Source organism: Pistacia vera, unplaced genomic scaffold, assembly GCF_008641045.1.
Source record: "Pistacia vera cultivar Batoury unplaced genomic scaffold, PisVer_v2 Contig212, whole genome shotgun sequence".
NCBI lineage: Eukaryota > Viridiplantae > Streptophyta > Magnoliopsida > Sapindales > Anacardiaceae > Pistacia > Pistacia vera.
In genome coordinates this window covers 245,007-265,010 of record NW_022196016.1, presented here as the reverse complement: position 1 = coordinate 265,010, position 20,004 = coordinate 245,007, and the positions used below count along the sequence as shown (strand labels likewise).

Genomic DNA, 20,004 nt, shown 5'->3' with positions numbered 1-20,004 from the left:
CAACCTTAACCCGGCCCATATTAAGGAGGGTTCAACCCGAACTGCCTATAAGGCGCATGCACCCCGCTAGGCGGGCCAGGTTTTTATATGGCAACTCGGCAGGTTACTTTTTTTTTTTTTACAAAAAACCCGCCAACCCGGTGGGTTGGCTAAAAAAAAATTAAAAATAATAAATAATAATTTTTTTTGCAAATACCCCTTTTACCCTTAAAATATAGCCGTTTTATACCAGTTGGAGGGGTCTTTTTCGTCATTTTCTTTTCCCATTTTTTTTTCTATAAATAGGCTCTAAACTCTCATATTTTCTCACATCCCAAATTCTCTCATTTTCTCTAATCTCTATTAAAATCTCTCAATTATTCTCTTTGTTGTCAATTTGCTCTCATTTTAATTTTTATTAGTTTTTGCAATTTTCAATTCATATTTCCAAATTCCAATTCTCCTTCTTTAATTTTTTATTTCTTCTATATCAAATTTTTTTTTTTTAAACTACAATGGATAGATATTTTCATCCCCTCAATTTCGATGATGAAGGAAACTACTATCCTAGTCCCCCTGAATTTACTAACATAAATGCAATAGATTCAAATAGTCTTGCTTTCTCAGTCTCAGAATCCGATACACCTCATAATATTCCCCCGATTCCTCCCCATGCTGCTACAGCTCCCAGTGGTTCTTAAATTCATCCTTGTAATCGTCGTCCTCGTCCAACTTCATCTCAAGCAGAAGCGAGTTCATCAACTGTTGTTGAAACCCACGACAGGCACACATCAGACGTTTGGATGCATTTCGATAAGTTTTACGAGACAAAAAATGGAGTTCAAGTGACGAAAGCAAGATGCATGTATTGTGAAAATATTTATAAAGCTGATTGAGGTAATGGTACTAGTACTTTAAAAATACATGCTAATAAACATATTACTCAACATGGAAATAGAGAAACCAATCAAACTCAAATAACTAATATAGGTACTACTTGGCTTTATAATTCTAATGTATATATGGAATAATTAGTTTTATATATTGCTATAACTGATCAACCTATTAACATGGCTGAAGATAAATATTTTGAAAGATTTATTAAAAATTCATTTTTTCCAGGATTTAAAAGTTATTCTAAAACTGCAACTAGAAATGATTTAATAAAATTTTTTTGTAAAATGAAATTAGAATTAAAAAATAACATATATAGTTATCATGTTAGTGTGGCTCTAACTGCCGATATTTGGAGTGGTAGAGCTAAACAATATTATATTTATGTGACTAGTCATTATTTTGATAACGAATGTAAATTAAATAAATCTTAGATTTAGATTAATGGATGTGAATCACAGTGGTCAATAAATTTATAATAAAATTGTTGAAGTTTTAGAAGATTATGATGTTATTAATAAAGTGATAAATTTAACTTTAGATAATACAAGTGTTAATAGTACAGCTATAGTTTTTTTTTTAAATTAATTATCTTTTTTATGACAATTTAAAGTTTTTTCACTAATGATGTGCATGTCATATTATTAATTTAATTGTAAAAAGTGGTATGAAAACAATTAGAGATAATATTGATAGAATTAGAGATTCTTTAGCTTGGATTATTAGTAGTAATTAAAGAAATGTTGAATTTCAAGATGCTTGTATAAAATCAAATATGTTTCCTAGAATTTTTGCATTAGACATGTATGTTAGATGGAATAGTATTTATTTAATGCTTGATTCATGTTTGCGTTATGCAAATTTAATTAGTTATTTTGTAGCAAATAATAGAGGTCCTCATTATTTGGTAGAAAATGATTGGCATATAGCTGAAAATTTTCATTCTTTTCTTAAAAATTTTTACCAATCCAGTTTACAACTTTCTGGTGTGTATTATCTTAATAGTCCATTGGTAATACATACAATTATAAAAATTTCAGATTTATTTAGAAAAAACAGAAATAATGAGGCTCTGTTTGGTTCATTATTGGGTAGTTTTTATAATAATCTTTTGAAAAAGGTTAAATTGGGTGGGTATTACTATACAGAATTTTGAAAATTAACTAAATACCCCTATGTTTATTTATTTACTAAACACCACCCCTATAATAAAATAATCAAAGTTAACAAAAACACTCTCAATCCACTCATAAATACGGACAGTCGGCCACCACCGCCGGAGGGTGGTCGGAGTTGCCTTATAGTGCATGATCGGCTCGATCTTGCCGGTCGTGCACCGATATGGCCTTTTTCGGCTAGATCCACCATGGATCTGACTGAAAAATGCCAGATTTACGGCCATCGTTGATGGTCAACAACGACCATATCTTGGCCTTCGTTGACAACTATCTACGACCAAAGATCTGGCCGAAAAAGGCTAAATCGGTGCACTACCGACCAGATTCAGCCGATAGTGCGTCATTACACCAGATTTTAGCCAGCTTCTAGCAGTAGTGGTCAGAATCTGGTAAATTTGGGTTACTGGGGTGTTTTTGTCAATTTTTTAAAAAAAATTTGGGGGTTGTTTAGTTAAATTAACAAATTTAGGGGGATTAAAGGAAATTGAATAATTTAGAAAACTATTTTGAAAATAGGTGAAATAAAGTTAACTTTTTTGGGAAAACTAGAAAAGTTTTCCCAATATGTGAACTAAACGAAGCATGAAATTTTAGGGGGACCAATAAAGGCAGTGGGAAAAAAAAAAAATTTTAAATATTGGAAACTCATTCCTTTTCTTTATTGTTTAGGTGCTATATTTGATCCTAGAATTAAAGTAGCAGGTTTAGACACATTAACTGAAAATTTACAAAACCAAGTATATGCCAATCAACTAGGAGAAGTAAGAGAGTGTCTTGCAGAGGTGTATTTGCAATATGAAAACAGGTATGGGAACCAGCAAAGAGTCGAAATACCCAGGGAAGTTGCATCAAAAGAAACAAATGAAGACTTCGACTCCTAGAGTGCACTTAATAGGCCGAAGAAGACCCGAACCTGAAGCACAACCTCCTCTTCAGAAGCACCAACAACGAATGTACTGTCCTCCATGCAGTCACAGAGTAATGAGCTTCAACAATATTTGGCAACCCCCAAAGTGTTACCAGCAGATCCACAACAAAGAGCCAACTTTGATGTCTTAGAATATTGGAAAACCAGAAAATGTATTTTTCTGGTATTATCAAGACTTACCTTGGATGTTTTCGCTGTTCCTGTCTCAACCGTCTCATCCGAACTAACATTTAATACAAGTGGAAGAATTTTAAATGAAATGAGGACTAAACTTTCACAAAAAATGATTGAAGTCATCACATGTCTTTGAGATTGGGAACAATAGCGCCATCAAGATCAATACGAGGTTGTCGACGATACTTTAATATAATCATCTCAATTTTGTAATATAGATGATACAGATAAGGGAGGTCCTAGTCAACCCCCAATTAGTTATTTTGTAAATTATAACTTATAAATTAATTGTCAATTATTACACTCTTTTCTTCTTACCAAGTTTTTGCCCAATTGGGTTTTTCTTGGTAAGGTTTTTAATGTGGTAATAATTGTTGTAATTTCTTATTTTATTTTTTGATAAATGAATAAATCTAATTTTTCTTATATTACAATTCTATTGTATTAAAATTGAATTAATATTTGAAATGTTAACCAAAAAAAAAAAAAAATTAATTGAATTATTGATATTTAAAAGGTTAACTAAAACAATTAAACAAAAGAAAAAATTAAAAAAAAAAAAAAAAATTGTGGGCTAACCTGGCCCAGCTAGCATCATAACCCGTCGAGTTAAGGTTGGCGAGCCAGGCTAGGCCAACCTTTCTGGCCAAGAGGCGGGCCTGGTTATAACCCGCTGCGGGTCCGACTGGGCGGGTCATTTTTCCACCACTAATTGTAACAAATTTTCTCTCTCTATTAACCAAGAGAGAAAAATCAAAAAGAAGATGACAAAAAATGTAATTATATCTAAAAGGTGAAAAGACCACAAATGCCGCTCAATAATTCTTTAAATACCTTTTAACCACATGTATTAGCATTGACTCTACATAAGCACAAATCAGGTGCCACATCATCACAAAACCCCAAAAGTGCTTTCACATGGTAAAGATGGAGAAGAGATTACTGAAAAAGAGAGAGAGAGGTTGAACTGAAGTGAAGTGAGAGCTTTGCATAAGAAAAGTGGATGGGGGAAATAGATTCTAGAGAGATTGCATCAAGGTAAAGAGAGGATAAAGTGGTAGAGTAGCCAGAAACTAAATACAAAAAGAGGTGGTGGATGGGGTAAGGTGAGCCTAAGCCAAGAGCTTAATTGTCTTGTTTGTGTTGTGTGTAGTAGAGAGAATTGAAATGTGAGGCTAGAGCAATTTGAGGATTCTCATTTTTATTCTTCTTGTTATTCCTTTATATAATGCAATATAACACTTCATCAATCTCTCTAAAATTCTATCTCTCATGGACACTTTTCTCTTTTTAATTCCATCTCATTTAGATTTGGAAGATTGTCATTGGAAAGTATGGAAAGGCCATTGATTAATTTGGCTTAATGACGTGGGTTTTTATCTTCTATTACATTCGACTTATTCCAATGAAATTTTTTGACCAATGAATATATGCTACATCTGCTTTTACACTGTTTGTTTGAATATATATATATATATAGACACACACACACATATGCCAAGCATCCTAGTTTCAAATTCAATCTCAGCAGCAAGCCTTCCTAGTATTATTTGATAAGCAAAATGGCTAGTAAGAGAGTTTGTGTCTTTCTAGTTCTTATCACATTATTTCTTTCATTTGAATTCATATTTGAAACTCCTCCTCCTCCTCTGATTATTTCAAACTCGTACAAATTCTTCTTTCAATTTGAATTCATGTCTGAAACACGTTCCGTAGAGACCAACCTAAAAAGGTTGATTCAAGTGCAGGTGAATATCCGAATGATGTATTCTACCCGTATATCGATCACCATGGGATCATTCTTGTTGGAGTAGTCGACTACTTCAGCATTATTAGGTAACGGAGACGCACTCGGGGGTCCTTGTAAAACTAGGTTTAGTCTCTTAAACCTGGTATATAAACATATTTTTCTCTTGTTATGGGTGTGATAGCAAATCATAGGATAATTCAGTCATTGTAAACGAGAGAGGTGAGGCATATTGCAATAATATTGACTCAGCTGGACGTAGCCCATATTGGGTGAACCAGGGTAAATCGCGCGTGTTATTTTCTTTGTTTTACTATTATATTTTGTTCATGTTGTTGTCTCTATTTCGTTCAATTCTGAGGGTGGACACAATACCGCAAGAATTTTTATGTGAAAATTTGATTCGCAGCATAGGTAGGAAATGTAGTATGTGGAAGTGGAAGCAAGTATGCCTTTATGGTTCCTAATGTTGTAATCAATAATCATCATCCCTTGAGTTTTCAAGGAGAATTAATAAAATCATGCTTTTTAATTTTGAGTAATACTACACTTACAAAGAAATTTTACAAAGATTTTCATACAAAGTGATGTGGCAAAAAATGAATGGAAGAGTGAATTTAATGAGTTTGACTTTTTATTTCACTCTTTCATTCATTTTTTGCCACCTCACTTTGTAAGATTTATTTGTAACTATAGTATTATTGGTTCATTTTAAACGTTAAATATTTGATTATGAGTAATACTACACATACATCATTTTCATACAACATTATGTGGTAAGATATAATTGGCTAATTTAAAGTTAAAATTAAACTTTCACCCAATCACATCTTACCACATAATGTTGTATGGAAATGATGTATGTGTAGTATTATTCATTTGGTTATATATGATTTTATTACATTTAGGTTGATTTATGCCTTTATGGGGCTTCAAATCTGGATCAGGCCCATACAATGATCAAAATCTTTTTTCATGTTGGGCTCCGTCGGCCCGACCCGATTGGCATATCTTCAAAAGCATTCTCCTTCTCTTACTCTCTTTCTCCCTCGCAAAACCCTTCAAAGCTCAAAACTTCATAAATGGCGATAACGGGAATTGCTTCAACAACTACCCCTTCGCAGATCCACAAGCTCCCCCTAGCCGCCCACATCGACGCCGTGAAGTGGCTCCCTCCGCTCTTGCCTCTCTCGAAGCTCTTCGCTCTTGCTCTCTTCGACACCGACGCCTCCGCCCCCTCCCTCCAAACCTTCTCTTTTTCAGACCCATCTTCTCCCTCTTCTCTCTCCCCTCCCCATTCCATCTGGATCCCACCTTCTCGAATCTCCTCTCTTGCCTCCTTCCGCCAGTCCCCGATCCTTGCCGCGTCGACTCTCTCCGGCTCCCTCCACATTCTCTCTGCGGGCCCCGCGGGGCTCGAGCTGCTGCTCGCTGTGGACGATAAGGGGTTTCACGAGGGACCCATTTTGGGAATTGACGTGGCGGAGAGCGCTGCGGTCGTGAGCGTGGGGGAAGATGGGAGGGTCAATTTGGTAAATTTCGGTGGCGGTGAGGGTTTTAGGAGGGTTTTTGATGGAGAGGGTTTGGTGGGGTTTAACGCCGTGAAATGGGCGTCTCCGAGTGAGTTTGTGACTGGTGGGTATGGTTTTGGACTTCAATGGTGGGATCTGAGACGCCCCGGTGGACCAGTTTCGCAGTTTAAAGGGAACTGGTGCGGTTTAATCTTTATGATTTGAAGTTTTTGTGATCAATTCTTATAATAAAGTTTATTCTTTTATGTGTTTATAAGATTTTTGTTAAATTTAGTGCAAGTTAATGGTAATGGAATTGTTCAATCAGGTTTTCTACTCGCTTTTACTTATGAAAGATGGTGATTTTGTGCTAGTTTGGGTAGTTTTGAAATGTTTTGAAGTACTGACAGCCTCTATTCCTATTACGGATAGTTTGCATAAGTGAAGGCATAAACTCGTTGGGAAGAAATATTTGGCGTATGATTGGTTAACTGATCCTTTGCTTGTTGATTTTGTTTGTGACTTAAGTATGCTTTGATGGTTTTTGTCGATTGCTGTGGATGATGGGCTTTTGATGGTGATATTATCACAGGTCTCAAGGGAAATCTTCGGGGTTGGTACATTCCATTGATGTTCATCCATCAAGAAAGCACACTTGTCTGGTAAGATTATTTTCCTCTTTGAATTGTAAAACTTTGATAGTTTGAGTACAAATTTGGACATTGTAGTTGTAGTCGTCTCATCTGTTGCCTCTCTTCAGTGGCTAAAATGTCTCTGCTAGTATCTCTCCTGTTGCTCTTCTTAGCTGCTAAAATATGCTGCAAGGATCAAAGTGAAGTCTAAAATGAAAAACGAGACATGGACTTGGAACAGTTATATGATGGTTGTAATGATAATATTGAAATATATATGTACCTACTAAAGTCCTGTCTGATTTGTGTGCTAATAAAATTGATGGTAGAATTACTAAAATATTGAACCAGAACAGGTAATAGCTCTCATTACTAGTGGCTTAGCGCTGGCATGGTTGTATTTTATCAACTAAGGACAATTGTTACAATGAGTTTGTCAAATTCTGAACTGGCATGTTTGAAATAGAAATAGTCGGTTGATCAATGATGTTTTCCATTTAGTTTCAGCAAGAGAAGAAGTGTTCTGTAGTGGAAAACCAAGGAATTCTAGTAGCACATGTTATTACTTCTTTTGAGTGTACTTGTAATATCTTCAAACTCTTGTTTATAGCTTCAAAACCATACTGCTGTGAAGCTTTAATGTGTTTCATTTTACTACTCTGAAACCTAGAATCGTACAATTGTATTCCTTAATGATTTTCAAAGCCTGAATCAGTTTCTTTCTGTGACCTAGTATGACAGTTATCTCTTGTTTGCTTGAATCTTAGGGCCAGATTATTAACTCTCTAATATTTGTAGGCTGGAGGCTCGTCAGGTACAATATTTGCCTGGGATCTACGGTGGCAGCAACAACCAATTGTTCTTTCCGGTGTTGGGACTGGAGAGGCTGCAATCCCTTTGTTATCTGAAAGTGAGGTTTGGGAGGTTCAGTATGATTGCTATGCAAAATCTTCAAATTCATCTGCACGAGTCTTACCTGCAATGTTCTGCTCAGAAGATGGTATCCTTGCCATGGTTGAACAAGGTATGGTGTTCTTGATCCATCCATCACTGAATGCCTACAATCACTGTTATTCTGCTGGCATACGGCATGCACACTTATCCAAGTGAAAATCTCACAGTTTCATAACTGGATTGGATGACTATTTTCTAAAAGCTAATAGGACTACAACAAAAGTACTTCAGGGACTTAAATTGTAACTGATTATATATAAATTTTCAATTGATAGGCGAAGAACCCATCGAGCTTTTGGCTGAGCCTTGTGCAATCAACAGTTTTGACATTGACCAGCAAAACCCCTCGGTAAGTACTAAGTACAAAAGACTTGGTTTTTGCATTCTGGAAGTCTAGATTAATGTCTTTACTGACCACACAAATCGGCATGCAGGATGTTATTTGTTGTTTGGAATGGGAATCTATAGCGATTGTGATAAGGCCATGATGTTATTTTAGAATTGTATGTATAGAGAGTTAACCACTCAGCTTGGGATCTGTTCATGTGTTTTTCTTCCGGACCATTTACTTAATAATCCGAGAGCTACCCAGCTTCTTGGTGTAATGTACTCCATTCTGGCCTTGGAAGATGCATGGAGCAAGTTCCTGACAGAAAAAAAACAACTGTGATGTTCTTGAACGGCTAGTTGGCAAAGCATATTGATAATTCTGCATCCGGGCAACTCATGAAGACAGTTTATGTCATGATTGAATCGCTAACAAGCAGCTGTTCTTGTGCTGGGTAATTTGATTAGATGTTTTAACAGCAAATGTAATTCTAACCATTTGATCATGCTTACTGAATGAGAATCTTGAGCAAGTTGTAACCAGTGCCACATTGTTAAATTTGATCTCACTTTGCAGAGAATTTTAGCAGTTGGGCTGGGTTTTGTTTCTCTTTTCAAATCTCTTTGGGTATTGTTTTGTGCAATTGTTTTTCTTGAAAACAAATTCTATAACTAGGATTTATAATTTTGTATTTTCAAGTTTGGGGACATTCTTCTATATATATGTTAGAAAATGGTTCGATTTGATGGGTTTCATAATAATAAAAAAAAAAACTCCACTAATTATCCAATCCAATTTTTAATCCATCTAAATTAGATCATAATTTCAGCAGAACTTCATTATTTTAAACAATAAACATCATTAAATATCCCACAAAAAAAATATTATTTTGAGTGCGTATAAATTTCTCTCATAAGTTGTAACAAAATTACATAATTCTTAGCAAAACTTCATAAAAATTCTAAAAATCATCATAAATTTGTTTAAAATTTGTAAGAAATCTTCAACATTTCATTTAGTGTCTATATACTATTGGTTTATTACAATGCCACCCTTGAGGTTTGACAAGAAAATGTTTCCCTCCTCTCCTTCCATTTCAAAAAACTAAGGCTGCGGTTAAATATAACATATCAAGGGGTAGATTAGATATTTTGAATAAACTACCAACATATTTGTGGCCGGCAAGAAATTTTAACTAAATAGTTGATCATTTTGGAATTTTTATTTTATCCTTCGGTAAAGTTTCAGCTTTACCAAACCTGGGTAGCAGTGTAATTAGCTTGCTCTATTATTAGTTTTTGTTCAGGAAAAATTTGCAAAATCATTAAGGTTTGAGAATTCTAATCTATCCCTTTTGTTTACAGAAATAACAAATCACCCCCTTTGGCGGAGCATCATGGTTGATGAATGCGCAATGTCCTCAGCCGTAAAAAACAGAAAAGATAGCGGTCTTCATTTTATTTCCTCTTTATCCACACATCACCATTCTCCTCCTTCTCCCTCTTGTTCATTCAGAGCATACAAACACAATTCCAAACATGGCTTCTTTAACCAATTCCATGTTATCTTTCAAATTAAAATGTTCTCACTTTTCTCCAATTCGCCCCTCTCGTTGTTCCTCTTCTCTCCTCCAACTCACTTCAAAGCTTCAGAACTCACTCAAGCTCACCTCCACTCACTGCATTTCTCCCTCTTCTTCACTTCTTCTTCGTAGCAACAAGCTCTCGGAATCAACATTGGTCTCCCAAACTAGGCCCCGGACTGTAACTGTTTTCGCTGCTAAAGGCTACAAAATGAAGACCCACAAGGTCATCTCTCTTCCACTCTCTCTCTCTCACTCTACTTTCGCTTATCTGCTTGTTTTCTCAACTGGGTATTGAAAAAATCCCAAAAGAATTCAAAATTGAAAGAGTTACATTCATTTTAGTTAAATATTAGCCATGTTTAGCGTGAGTTGGCAACAAAATTAATGTTAATTTAGGCAATTTTGTAATCAATTGTTGTTGAATGTTATTACTGTGATAACTTGTAGCAAAAAAGACTGTTATTTTGGTAAATTTAGTCAAGTAAATTTGAAGTCCTACTTGCACAGTTGCACGATACTGAAATAAGGCTATTCCAGTAATGATACCGGGATTAAAGACAATTTTGTTAACATTGTGGTTGATATGTTAATGCAAATGTTGCAAGTTACCTAGAAAACGTTGTTCTGATAATGTTACTGAGAGGAAGTCAATTTTGTTGAAGTTGTGGCTAATATTTTAATACAAATGAGTGCATGATATTGAGAAAACTTTGTCCCGATAATGTTACTGGAGTAATGTCTTATTTTTATTTGTGGTTGAAACGTAGGTGTTCATGATGCATGATACCAAGAAAATGTTACTCCGGTAATGTTACTGGGAGTGAAGTGGATTTTCTTGACAGTTGTGGTTGAAATGTTAATTCTGTCACATATTTATTTGTTGCATTATACCATGAAGTGTGTTTTTCAGTAATGTTAATGGGATTTTAGTTACTTGGATGACATAATAAAAAAAGTAGTTAAATTTGATTGGTTTTTGTTGATAGGCATCAGCAAAGAGGTTCAGGGTGACTGGTAGCGGGAAAATAGTGAGGAGGAGGGCTGGAAAGCAACATTTGTTGGCTAAAAAGAACACCAAGAGAAAATTGCGCCTCTCTAAAATGGTTAGCTTTCTTTAACAGCATTGGAACCTCAGCTGTTTTTGTTTGAATATACTTGATTTTAGTTTTTGGTGCTGTTTTTGTTTGAATATGCTTGATTTTAGTTTTTGGTCTTATTTGCCAAAGATTGCTTCTCTTTTCTATATTTTTACAGAAAGAATGTGAGTGAAATGCCTAGACAATGCTTTGTATTCTACACTAAATATATAAATGAATTCTGGACATGAGTAGAAATCAGATTCAATGCACTCTGAATAGTTGATATTACATCTCTCATATTATTTCGAAAAGTGTATTCATAATGCATGTCCAGTGTTAATCACTACTATTAAAGGTGCACTGACTCAGTGGTTAACAACTTGTGTTATAATCTGTTAAAAAGATGTGGTGCCATTGATCTTATCCTAGACCTGATTATGTTTAGATTTTTAGCTTATACTGTGAAAAGTAGGCCGCATTAAGATTCGTCTTTCTCTTGATGCAAGTGTTCTTCACAGTAGAAAAAATAATTACCCTTTCCCATATTTACTCATCCGGTCTGGAATCTATCAGTTGAAATTTAAGATGTTTTATCTTAGAAGCTAGAATATTTTTTTATCATAAATGCTTAAATTTGCAAAATAAGAAAGGATAGGGAGATATTTGTAAGTTTTATCATGGTTCATTAAAATCCAGTAATCATGAGGAAACTTTTCTACAGGATAGAGTTAGTCTTTGTGAATTTCAGATTATTTTCTAGAGAATCTCAAGTTGAGAAAGGAGGAACAATGACTTTACATAAATAATTGCTTAATAGTCTCAAGAGATGCAAATGAATGCCTTGGTCAATCTGTTTAGGAAGACTAAGTCATAGCCTCCAATATTAGAATGAGTGATAGTTTGATGTGTGCTAGTTATGCTAATGGATTTGACTATTTTGACATTTGAGGATAGAGCTTCAACATTTGAAGGTATCATATTGACTGGGGAAAGTATGATTGTGTTTGTTTAAAGTTATACTATCGAAAATTAATGGATTAGTAGTGAATATGAGGGAGCTAATCCATAACTTTGAACAAAGAAAATTGTTTCTTTCCCAGTCAATATGGTACTAGAAAATCAATGGATTTGTTCCCTCGTTTACTGCTGTTCTATTTGCTATTCAGCCTTCTGTTGCCTTTGGTCTGGAAATTTGGAGTGCTCTTGGTAATATATTATGATGTCTCCACAAGTTGAAATTCCAGTATGTTTAACTACACAGGCTAGATATAGTTCGAGGGAAAAAGATTCCTAAGGTTCTTTCCACCGTTGGCTTTTCATAGCTGTTTTGCTTAGATCAAGTGATGATATTAGTTTAAAATATCTAGACGGCTAAATCAGAGATGTGGAACAACTTCGAATAATTGAGCTCATAGGTGTTATCATCATTATATCCAATCACACTGATGAAAACCGAAAAGATAATATTACGTCATTTACTATTTTTTATGATTGTGTTTCTTAGTCAGCTTGAGAATTGACTGATTCAAATGCACTATAAGTAATACTCATTCCAGATGCAAATCGAACACTATTGACTCTTTGATATCGCGATGGATGTCCAAAAAGCCTCATCACACTTAAAGAATCAATCCGGATGTTGTTTAACTAGAGATAAATGAGATTTCTGCATTCAAGTGAATTTCTTTTTATTCAAGAATCATAGCTATGTCATAGATTTTAACCTTGCTGTCTTGTTTTCAATTTATATGTGCTCTCTTAAATCACTTCATTTTACTTTTTCAACAGCACCCCGTTAGCCGAAGCGACTACAACAATGTTATCGGTTGCCTGCCATATCTCAAAGTCAATAGAAATGCAAAGTAGAGGCAGTCTTTACATTTTGCAGAAGGCCTGTATTTTCATTTCCATGAAATATTCTTACTTTCATGTAATCACCATTGTTTTATTCTCTTAATCCAGCTAAGGATGGTTGAGTTTTCCTACCTTAAAATTCCCATGTTTATTTCTCAAAGCTCAGAAGCACTTTCAAAGCATGTCAAAACTAAAAGCTGGATTCTTTCAAGCAAAAGCACTTTTTGGGTAAAGCTCATTATTGATCCTCCATAGCTTTATTCCAAAAATATAAAAATTGTATTTTCATAAAAGTGTATGTAGGTCCAAAAATAGTCTTGATATTCCTATGTTTCGAGCTGGGGTTTGCAAAGCGATTAGAGATTTCTGAATTATATGTATAATTTAATTCTAACATAGAATAATTATCTAATCAGGACGTCCTGGTATTAATTTGTTATTCTGATGAAACGAATCCCATGATGATTAAGTATAATCCTAATAAATCTTGATTGAGTGTGATTAAATTATAGATTAAGATGAATTAGAAGCACATGTGGACTCACATGGGAAATTAGGTATAATTTGACTTTTGAGGATGATATTAAGTGAATATTTCCTCATTGTCAATATGAAACATAACGCTAACCACCAACTTTAAAATCTTTTAAGTCTCTTTTGTTTGGCATCTATCACAATCACCCCCATTATAATATTTACATAATTAATTCTTCCTTTCCTTTAATTAATAGATTATAAGATTTTTCTTGGAGTTAACATTGACCCCCCTCACATTTGATTAAATATCAAAATCTCTAGAAGTTTTTGAGATAACAAAATATACACTTTTATGAGCTAATGAACAATCACTTAATTGCCCTCTTGCTATTTATTTTAATACCTAAACTTAAAATAGATGGATTTTTATTATTTAATCAAATCTCAAGAGATCATTGTTACTAACCCTCTTGTAACCTAATATCTTAGTAGTTTATTTTCTTTATTTCTTATTCTTACTTTTAAGATTGACAAATATAAGTAATAATGATACATATCTAAATTTCGGATCTTGACCAATTAATTTGGTAATTAATTCAGTTATATCAATTATCACATCATACTATAATTAATAAATACCTATGCTTTCCTAATCCGATCTCTTTTTTAAATTTTTATACATCATATGACATATGTACAAAAGAGCATACTAAGTTTTGTTTTCTTATCTTATCAATCACATATTATGAACTTGTATTTTACTGAAATAAAGTTTAGATCACGGAGAATTCAATCATAATTTAGGAAATGTTATCGAATCCAATACCACATCAAATATGATTTGAAGTTTGGACCTCACCATAAATGAAAGTTTTTATGATATAAATTAAGTCGTAATTTTACACACAAACATCAAACTATGTTTGATTTCACAATTCACATCTTGAGGTCGTGGTCGTCCTCTTTAATCACAAAGGTAAACGCGCTCAATTGCCGCCACAACTAAGCACAAGTTAGTGACATTTCACCAAACTAATAGGACCTTAATATATTTCACTAAACCTCAAAGGAGTTAAACGTAAAAATTAGCCCTAAAAGTCCGGATACTTAACACACTTCCAAAATAAGCTTCCTAAAATCCTAAAGACCCGACCCGACCCGAATTTTTTCAATTTTTAGGCAGAAACTCAATCATTACTAAATACAGCCGCCCTTACTCAAAACTTTCTTTCTTTCCTTATCAATCATCCAAATCAACAGTCTACGTGTCACATCAGACGATTCATTTCTGACAAGCCACCGCAGATCTTGCGCCACGTATCGCACGGAACCAACTACCGCCGTCTTTTTAAAGCCACCGTGGCCCCCCATATATCCGTTTAACTCGTACCATGAGTGTCAATTACACACGTACACTCGCCGCCATCACTCAACTAAATTACCAAACTACCCGCCTAACAGCGCCGTTATAATTGCCTTACGGGAGGGTAGCATCGTGATTCCAGTTAATCAAGCACGTGCTCGCCGTCAGAGTAGCACCGTTAAAGGTCTCTCTCGTTCGTTTCATAGTTCGAAAATAAAATATAAATTCCCTTTTTTCTAGGGTTTTCAGAATCGGCAGATTTTATTTTATTTTTTTCTTTAATTAATCAAGAAATTTAACGAATAATTTTTCCGGGGTTTCGTTTTCGGATTTGGGTTCTTCGTATTTTCGGTTTTGCGTTTGGGTTGAAGGAAAGTTTTGATTTTTTGATGGTTCGGTTGATGAAATCAGGGAACTCCAAATCGGAACCTGAAACGACGTCGTGTCGGGACAAGGTGCCGGTGAAATTAGAGTTCGTTGAAGACTCGTTGGAGGAAGAACACGGCCCTCTCAATAAGCGATCTAAGCCTTCTTCAAATCTTCAACAACAGGTATTCATTTTTTATTTTTTTTAAAGTTTTTAAAACTATTCTCCCCTGTTTGGTTGCTGAGAAACTGAATACAACGAATGAAAAATCAAATATAAGATTTTAGATATGGAAACCTAAAAAGATTTTTTTTTTTTTTTTTAAGATTCTGTTTGTTTGTATTAGTTTGACCTTGGATTTGATTGTCTCAATAATTTATTTTTTTTTTTTGTATTTTTTGTTGTTGATTGAATTGAATTAGCAATGGAGTGCTTGGAATAATGATAATAACAATGATGCGTATCCAATCCCGCCATCACAATACAACCCACTTGATGAGCCGAGTCCGTTGGGTTTGCGGCTGAGGAAGAGCCCGTCGTTATTGGATCTGATTCAAATGAGGCTCTCTCAAGCGCCAGAGAATAATCTTAATCCTGTAGTTAAGAAGGAGAGTAAAGCTGTGGCAGCTGCTTCTTCGGGTGCTACTGACAAGCTCAAGGCGTCGAATTTTCCTGCTTCTCTTCTTAGGATTGGACGGTGGGAGGTAATATTGATTAGTTTGTTTTTCGTTAGTTTTGTTTTTAATGTGTTGGGGAGTTTTGAGTTTATAGGAATTTATTTTGGTGGCAGTATAAATCGAGATATGAAGGCGATTTGGTGGCGAAGTGTTACTTTGCGAAGCATAAGCTTGTTTGGGAGGTGCTTGAAGGTGGTCTTAAGAGCAAGATAGAGATTCAGTGGTCTGATATTATGGCTTTGAGGGCAAACTGTCCTGATGACGGTCCCGGGACTTTGAATGTTGTGGTAATGTTCTAGACTATGGATGAATGGTAATTGTGTGTTTTAGTGTGTGGGCATAAATTGATTTATTGGTAGTTTTTTGTGTTATGCAGCTTGCTAGACAGCCACTTTTCTTTAGGGAGACTAATCCACAGCCTAGAAAGCACACATTGTGGCAGGCTACAGCAGATTTTACTGATGGGCAGGCTAGCTTACACCGGTTAGATATTGTTCTGCCATTGGTGATTCTTCTTGTTTTCTTTAATTGGATGATTTTATGGAGTCTGTGGTCCCAAGTTGTCTCAGTAGATTGTGTGATGTATTTGAGTTGAAGGTTCTGATTTTAAGTTATTTGTGGCATATATTCTGTCTTTTTTTTGTCTTCATGAATTTATTTGGTTGTAAGCTCTCCATCTTTTGAGTTAGGATTCAAGTGCTTTCCTAATATCTATTTAACGATTAAACAATATAATGCTGTTTTTCATCTTGGAAAAAATTAAATTCTAACTCATACAAGGTTAAACATGAATTTGTGTACCTTTACGTTGTACAAAACTTTTGCTGCTTGTTTTATGACTTGATGTAACAGGTTTGGAATATGTTAGTTGCTGAAAATCTTACCATGCATTGCTTTTCAAAGATTCTACTTGAAGGAGATGTAACTATATGGAATTAAATACTGATGTGAAAATCATTTACTTTGTTTTTGTAGGCAACATTTTCTGCAGTGTCCACAAGGGCTGTTAAACAAACATTTTGAAAAGCTCATCCAGTGTGACATGCGTTTGAATTATCTAAGCCGACAGCCAGAGATAAGTTTAGATTCACCATACTTTGAACCAAGGGGTTCTATTTGTGATGATCCAGATGAGTCAAAAGGTGATCGAGTGGAGACTGGTCAAGGATCAAGTATTACTGGTTTGCAGAATTTGGCATCACCAGTTGCAGCTCACTCGTCTTCCTTTGAAATTGAGAAAGGGGAACCTTCTGGTTTTGGATCAGAGAATATGTCTCGGGAAGCTCCTTCTCCTAGCTCAGGTATGAGCTCAGTTCTTATTGCTGCCGTCTGTTTTTAGGTTTTAATGTTCTTTGCCTGTTCAGATTTTATCTTAGTAATTTTATATCTTTATCATTTAATTAGTTGTTCTCTTCAAGAAGTATGCATATTATTTGTTTGTGTTGGTCATGGTGTGGGGGAAGAAATTCTGTACTAAAAGAGAATATGCCTTTTAGTTTGTTAATGTTTATAGGTGCCCTAAGTTGATCCTAGGCTTAATTTATTAATTGTTATTATATGTGGCTTAAATTACGATCTTTTTATGTGGATAATTGTGATTAGTATATGGAAAACTATGAAAGACAATATAACATAACATTGAAATATGTTGCAAACATTGAAAAATGAAAATTGGTCTTCATAATTGATGCTATGAGATCTGAAGGTGGTGCATTTTTTAAGCATAAAGAGGCCTGGCAAGATATATATTTTATGAAATCATGTTTAAATTTTTTATTTATTTATTTTGTGCTTTTTTCTCTGTTATTCTGTATGAATGCTGGATCTTAGTATTATGCCTAACTGTAGGGCTTGAATGTGAAGATATTTTATGCCCTATGAAGGTATTTATTGTTCTTGTAAGTTTTTAGTATGGTTATGGGTGCATTTTTTCTTCAATTGTCACTTATTGCCACTCTAATACTAGTAATGGACACTTGTGCAATTGAAGGGAGTGGAACGTGTGAAGTAAATTCGAAGGGAACAAGGAATTGGGACCAGATAAAAGTGCCGGGCCTTCACCCATCAATGTCTATGAGTGATTTTATGAACCACATCGAAAACTGTCTTTCAGATCAGATAACTTTCGGAAATCAACCTGAGGAAGGAACAGATTGCCGTGACTTACTGGAGGACATTGCACAGTACTTGCTTAGTGACACTCAGCAGTCAACAGCAGCTTCGGATGAGAAATCCCTCATGTCAAGAGTCAATTCTCTCTGTTGCCTTTTGCAGAAGGAACCTGGTGCAGCTCAAAACTTTCAAGCAAACGGGGAAAGTTCTGATGCAAGACCAAATGATGAAAATGGAAAGAATGTTCAGCTACACATCTCTCCTGAACCATTGCATGATAACAAAAATGGAGTTGAAATGAAGGCTCCTGAAGTTGATCCAAAAGATTTCTCTGGCGGCAAGCCAGCAACCGGCATGTCAAGGAAAGACTCACTTGGTGAGCTGCTACTTCATCTCCCTCGAATCACCTCCCTCCCAAAGTTCTTGTTCAACATTTCAGAAGAAGATAGTGAGACTCAATCAAGATAGTAAAGTTGAACAATTTAGAATAATGCAAGAATCAAAGCTCTAGAAAGCCAAAAAGCAAAGTATCATGCTTTCTGCTCATGTGAATTGAAGATCTACTTGTGGTGGTTGAATACGCATCTCGGTATTCTGAAGAAATGGTCTTATAGGGATAATGTGCTGGGATTCAGAAATTTGTATTGATGAAGAATCCTGATAGAATGTCCCTTGTACAAGTAATAGATGTTAACTTATTATTAATTTGTACGTAAATTACTGTTGATTCTAGCAAGGTTCCTGTTTAATAAAGTAGGTATTGTGCTTTGTTCAGCCACTTATTGTATTTTTCCCAATGTTCTAGCTTTCGCGGGTAAGCTAATGCAAATTCTAGTGGCCAGCCACATATTGTTTTAATACATTCAACGATAGTTATTTTAAGGGTTTGATTTACATGGTAAGGCACCAAGATTCTCTTCTAATTTATTTCTATTTGAGTAAGAATATAAGATTTTGATTGTCCAACTAGTCATTGTAATCTCCTACATTCTCTCCTACTAGTCATTGTAATCTCCTACATTCTCTCTGTAATCCCACACAAGCATTAAGATTTGTTGACAAAGAGGCAAAGAAATTGATTTGTGTTTCTATTATAGTTCAGTAAAGAACAAGAGAAAGAACTCTACAAATGAGGAGATATTTCTTTTTTTGGGTAAACCCAGTAATTGTCTCTTCCGATGACTTGAACACAAGACTCTTGGGTATAGCTAATCTGAGTGAGGCAGTGACTAAAGGGCTTGTTATCCGGTCAAAAGGGAAAGGTCAAATGGGGAGATATTTGAATTGAAATCACCAAATTCAAGCATTTCCCATCCAATTATTACCTAATTTCTGAAAAAAAAAAAATTAAATGAAATGAAAGGATCCTGTTGAAACTGCATGGTGCATAATTCAGGATAAAGATGAACTCTTTTAAGTTCTACATATGATACATGGAGGATCTCTAAAAACTTCATCTGCTGTAAGAAACTCAAGCATTTGGCATGGAAGACGTGGCCACAGGGAAGAACAGCAACCTCTGGAAGAATATTAGAGAACCCATCCTTATATCCTTCTGAGTATAGTGGTGAAGCTGCAAGATCCAGATGACATATATAACAACTCTCTCTAGATTCTGCCCTGGAGTCATCAAAACCTGCAGAGTGCAACCGATATTCTTAATACAAATGATGGAAGTAAATTACTCTCTGATGCCGATGTTCGCACCATAAGAAAGGAATTTCTGAACCTCTTTTTTGAAGTGAGTTATGGAGGACAAACCACTTTTGTCCTCCATGATTTCAGAATCAACTACTTGATGTTTTCGATTGGAATGAGAGAGAGAAACAAGTCCTAGATATATGTACCTTTCCCATGACACACCATTGTTTAATTTCATAAAATTATCCAAGATTCGATATCCTACAATTAAGTGTATCTTGGTTTACAATTTAGGCTCTAACGTCCTCACCCTTAACCAATCGCTTTTTTATTCTTTTAGCATACTTTTGACATCAAAATTTTTTCTTAGCACGTTAACACAACCCATTATTCAAATAGCAATTGCAAGGTACCTTTGAAACATACCTTCTCAATCGATGTAACCATAATCAGCTTCCCTTCTTCAGAATCTCTCATAATGAATTTCGGAGTTTGGTTTAGGTAGATTTTTCATAAGTTTCTGT

General features: G+C 34.9%; 3 protein-coding genes across 3 annotated transcripts; all 3 read left to right on the top strand.

The window, feature by feature from the left end:
- Nucleotides 1–5,982: 5,982 nt before the first annotated feature.
- On the top strand, nt 5,983–9,023 carry LOC116129576 (nuclear pore complex protein NUP43). The gene is made up of 5 exons (XM_031415294.1): nt 5,983–6,611; nt 7,004–7,073; nt 7,842–8,067; nt 8,273–8,346; nt 8,432–9,023. Exons 1-5 carry the CDS (start codon nt 5,983–5,985, stop codon nt 8,483–8,485), a joined length of 1,053 nt encoding a protein of 350 aa, XP_031271154.1. The 3' UTR covers nt 8,486–9,023.
- A 752-nt stretch (nt 9,024–9,775) lies between these two features.
- LOC116129618 (50S ribosomal protein L35, chloroplastic) lies at nt 9,776–13,060 on the top strand. Its single transcript, XM_031415342.1, has 3 exons — nt 9,776–10,133; nt 10,897–11,013; nt 12,778–13,060. The coding sequence occupies exons 1-3, from the start codon at nt 9,864–9,866 to the stop codon at nt 12,853–12,855; spliced, it is 465 nt and encodes a 154-aa protein (XP_031271202.1). The 5' UTR covers nt 9,776–9,863; the 3' UTR covers nt 12,856–13,060.
- Nucleotides 13,061–14,900: 1,840 nt separating this feature from the next.
- On the top strand, nt 14,901–18,733 carry LOC116129488. The gene is made up of 6 exons (XM_031415228.1): nt 14,901–15,234; nt 15,473–15,754; nt 15,841–16,014; nt 16,104–16,210; nt 16,703–17,028; nt 17,718–18,733. Exons 1-6 carry the CDS (start codon nt 15,073–15,075, stop codon nt 18,305–18,307), a joined length of 1,641 nt encoding a protein of 546 aa, XP_031271088.1. The 5' UTR covers nt 14,901–15,072; the 3' UTR covers nt 18,308–18,733.
- The last annotated feature ends 1,271 nt before the right edge of the window (nt 18,734–20,004 follow it).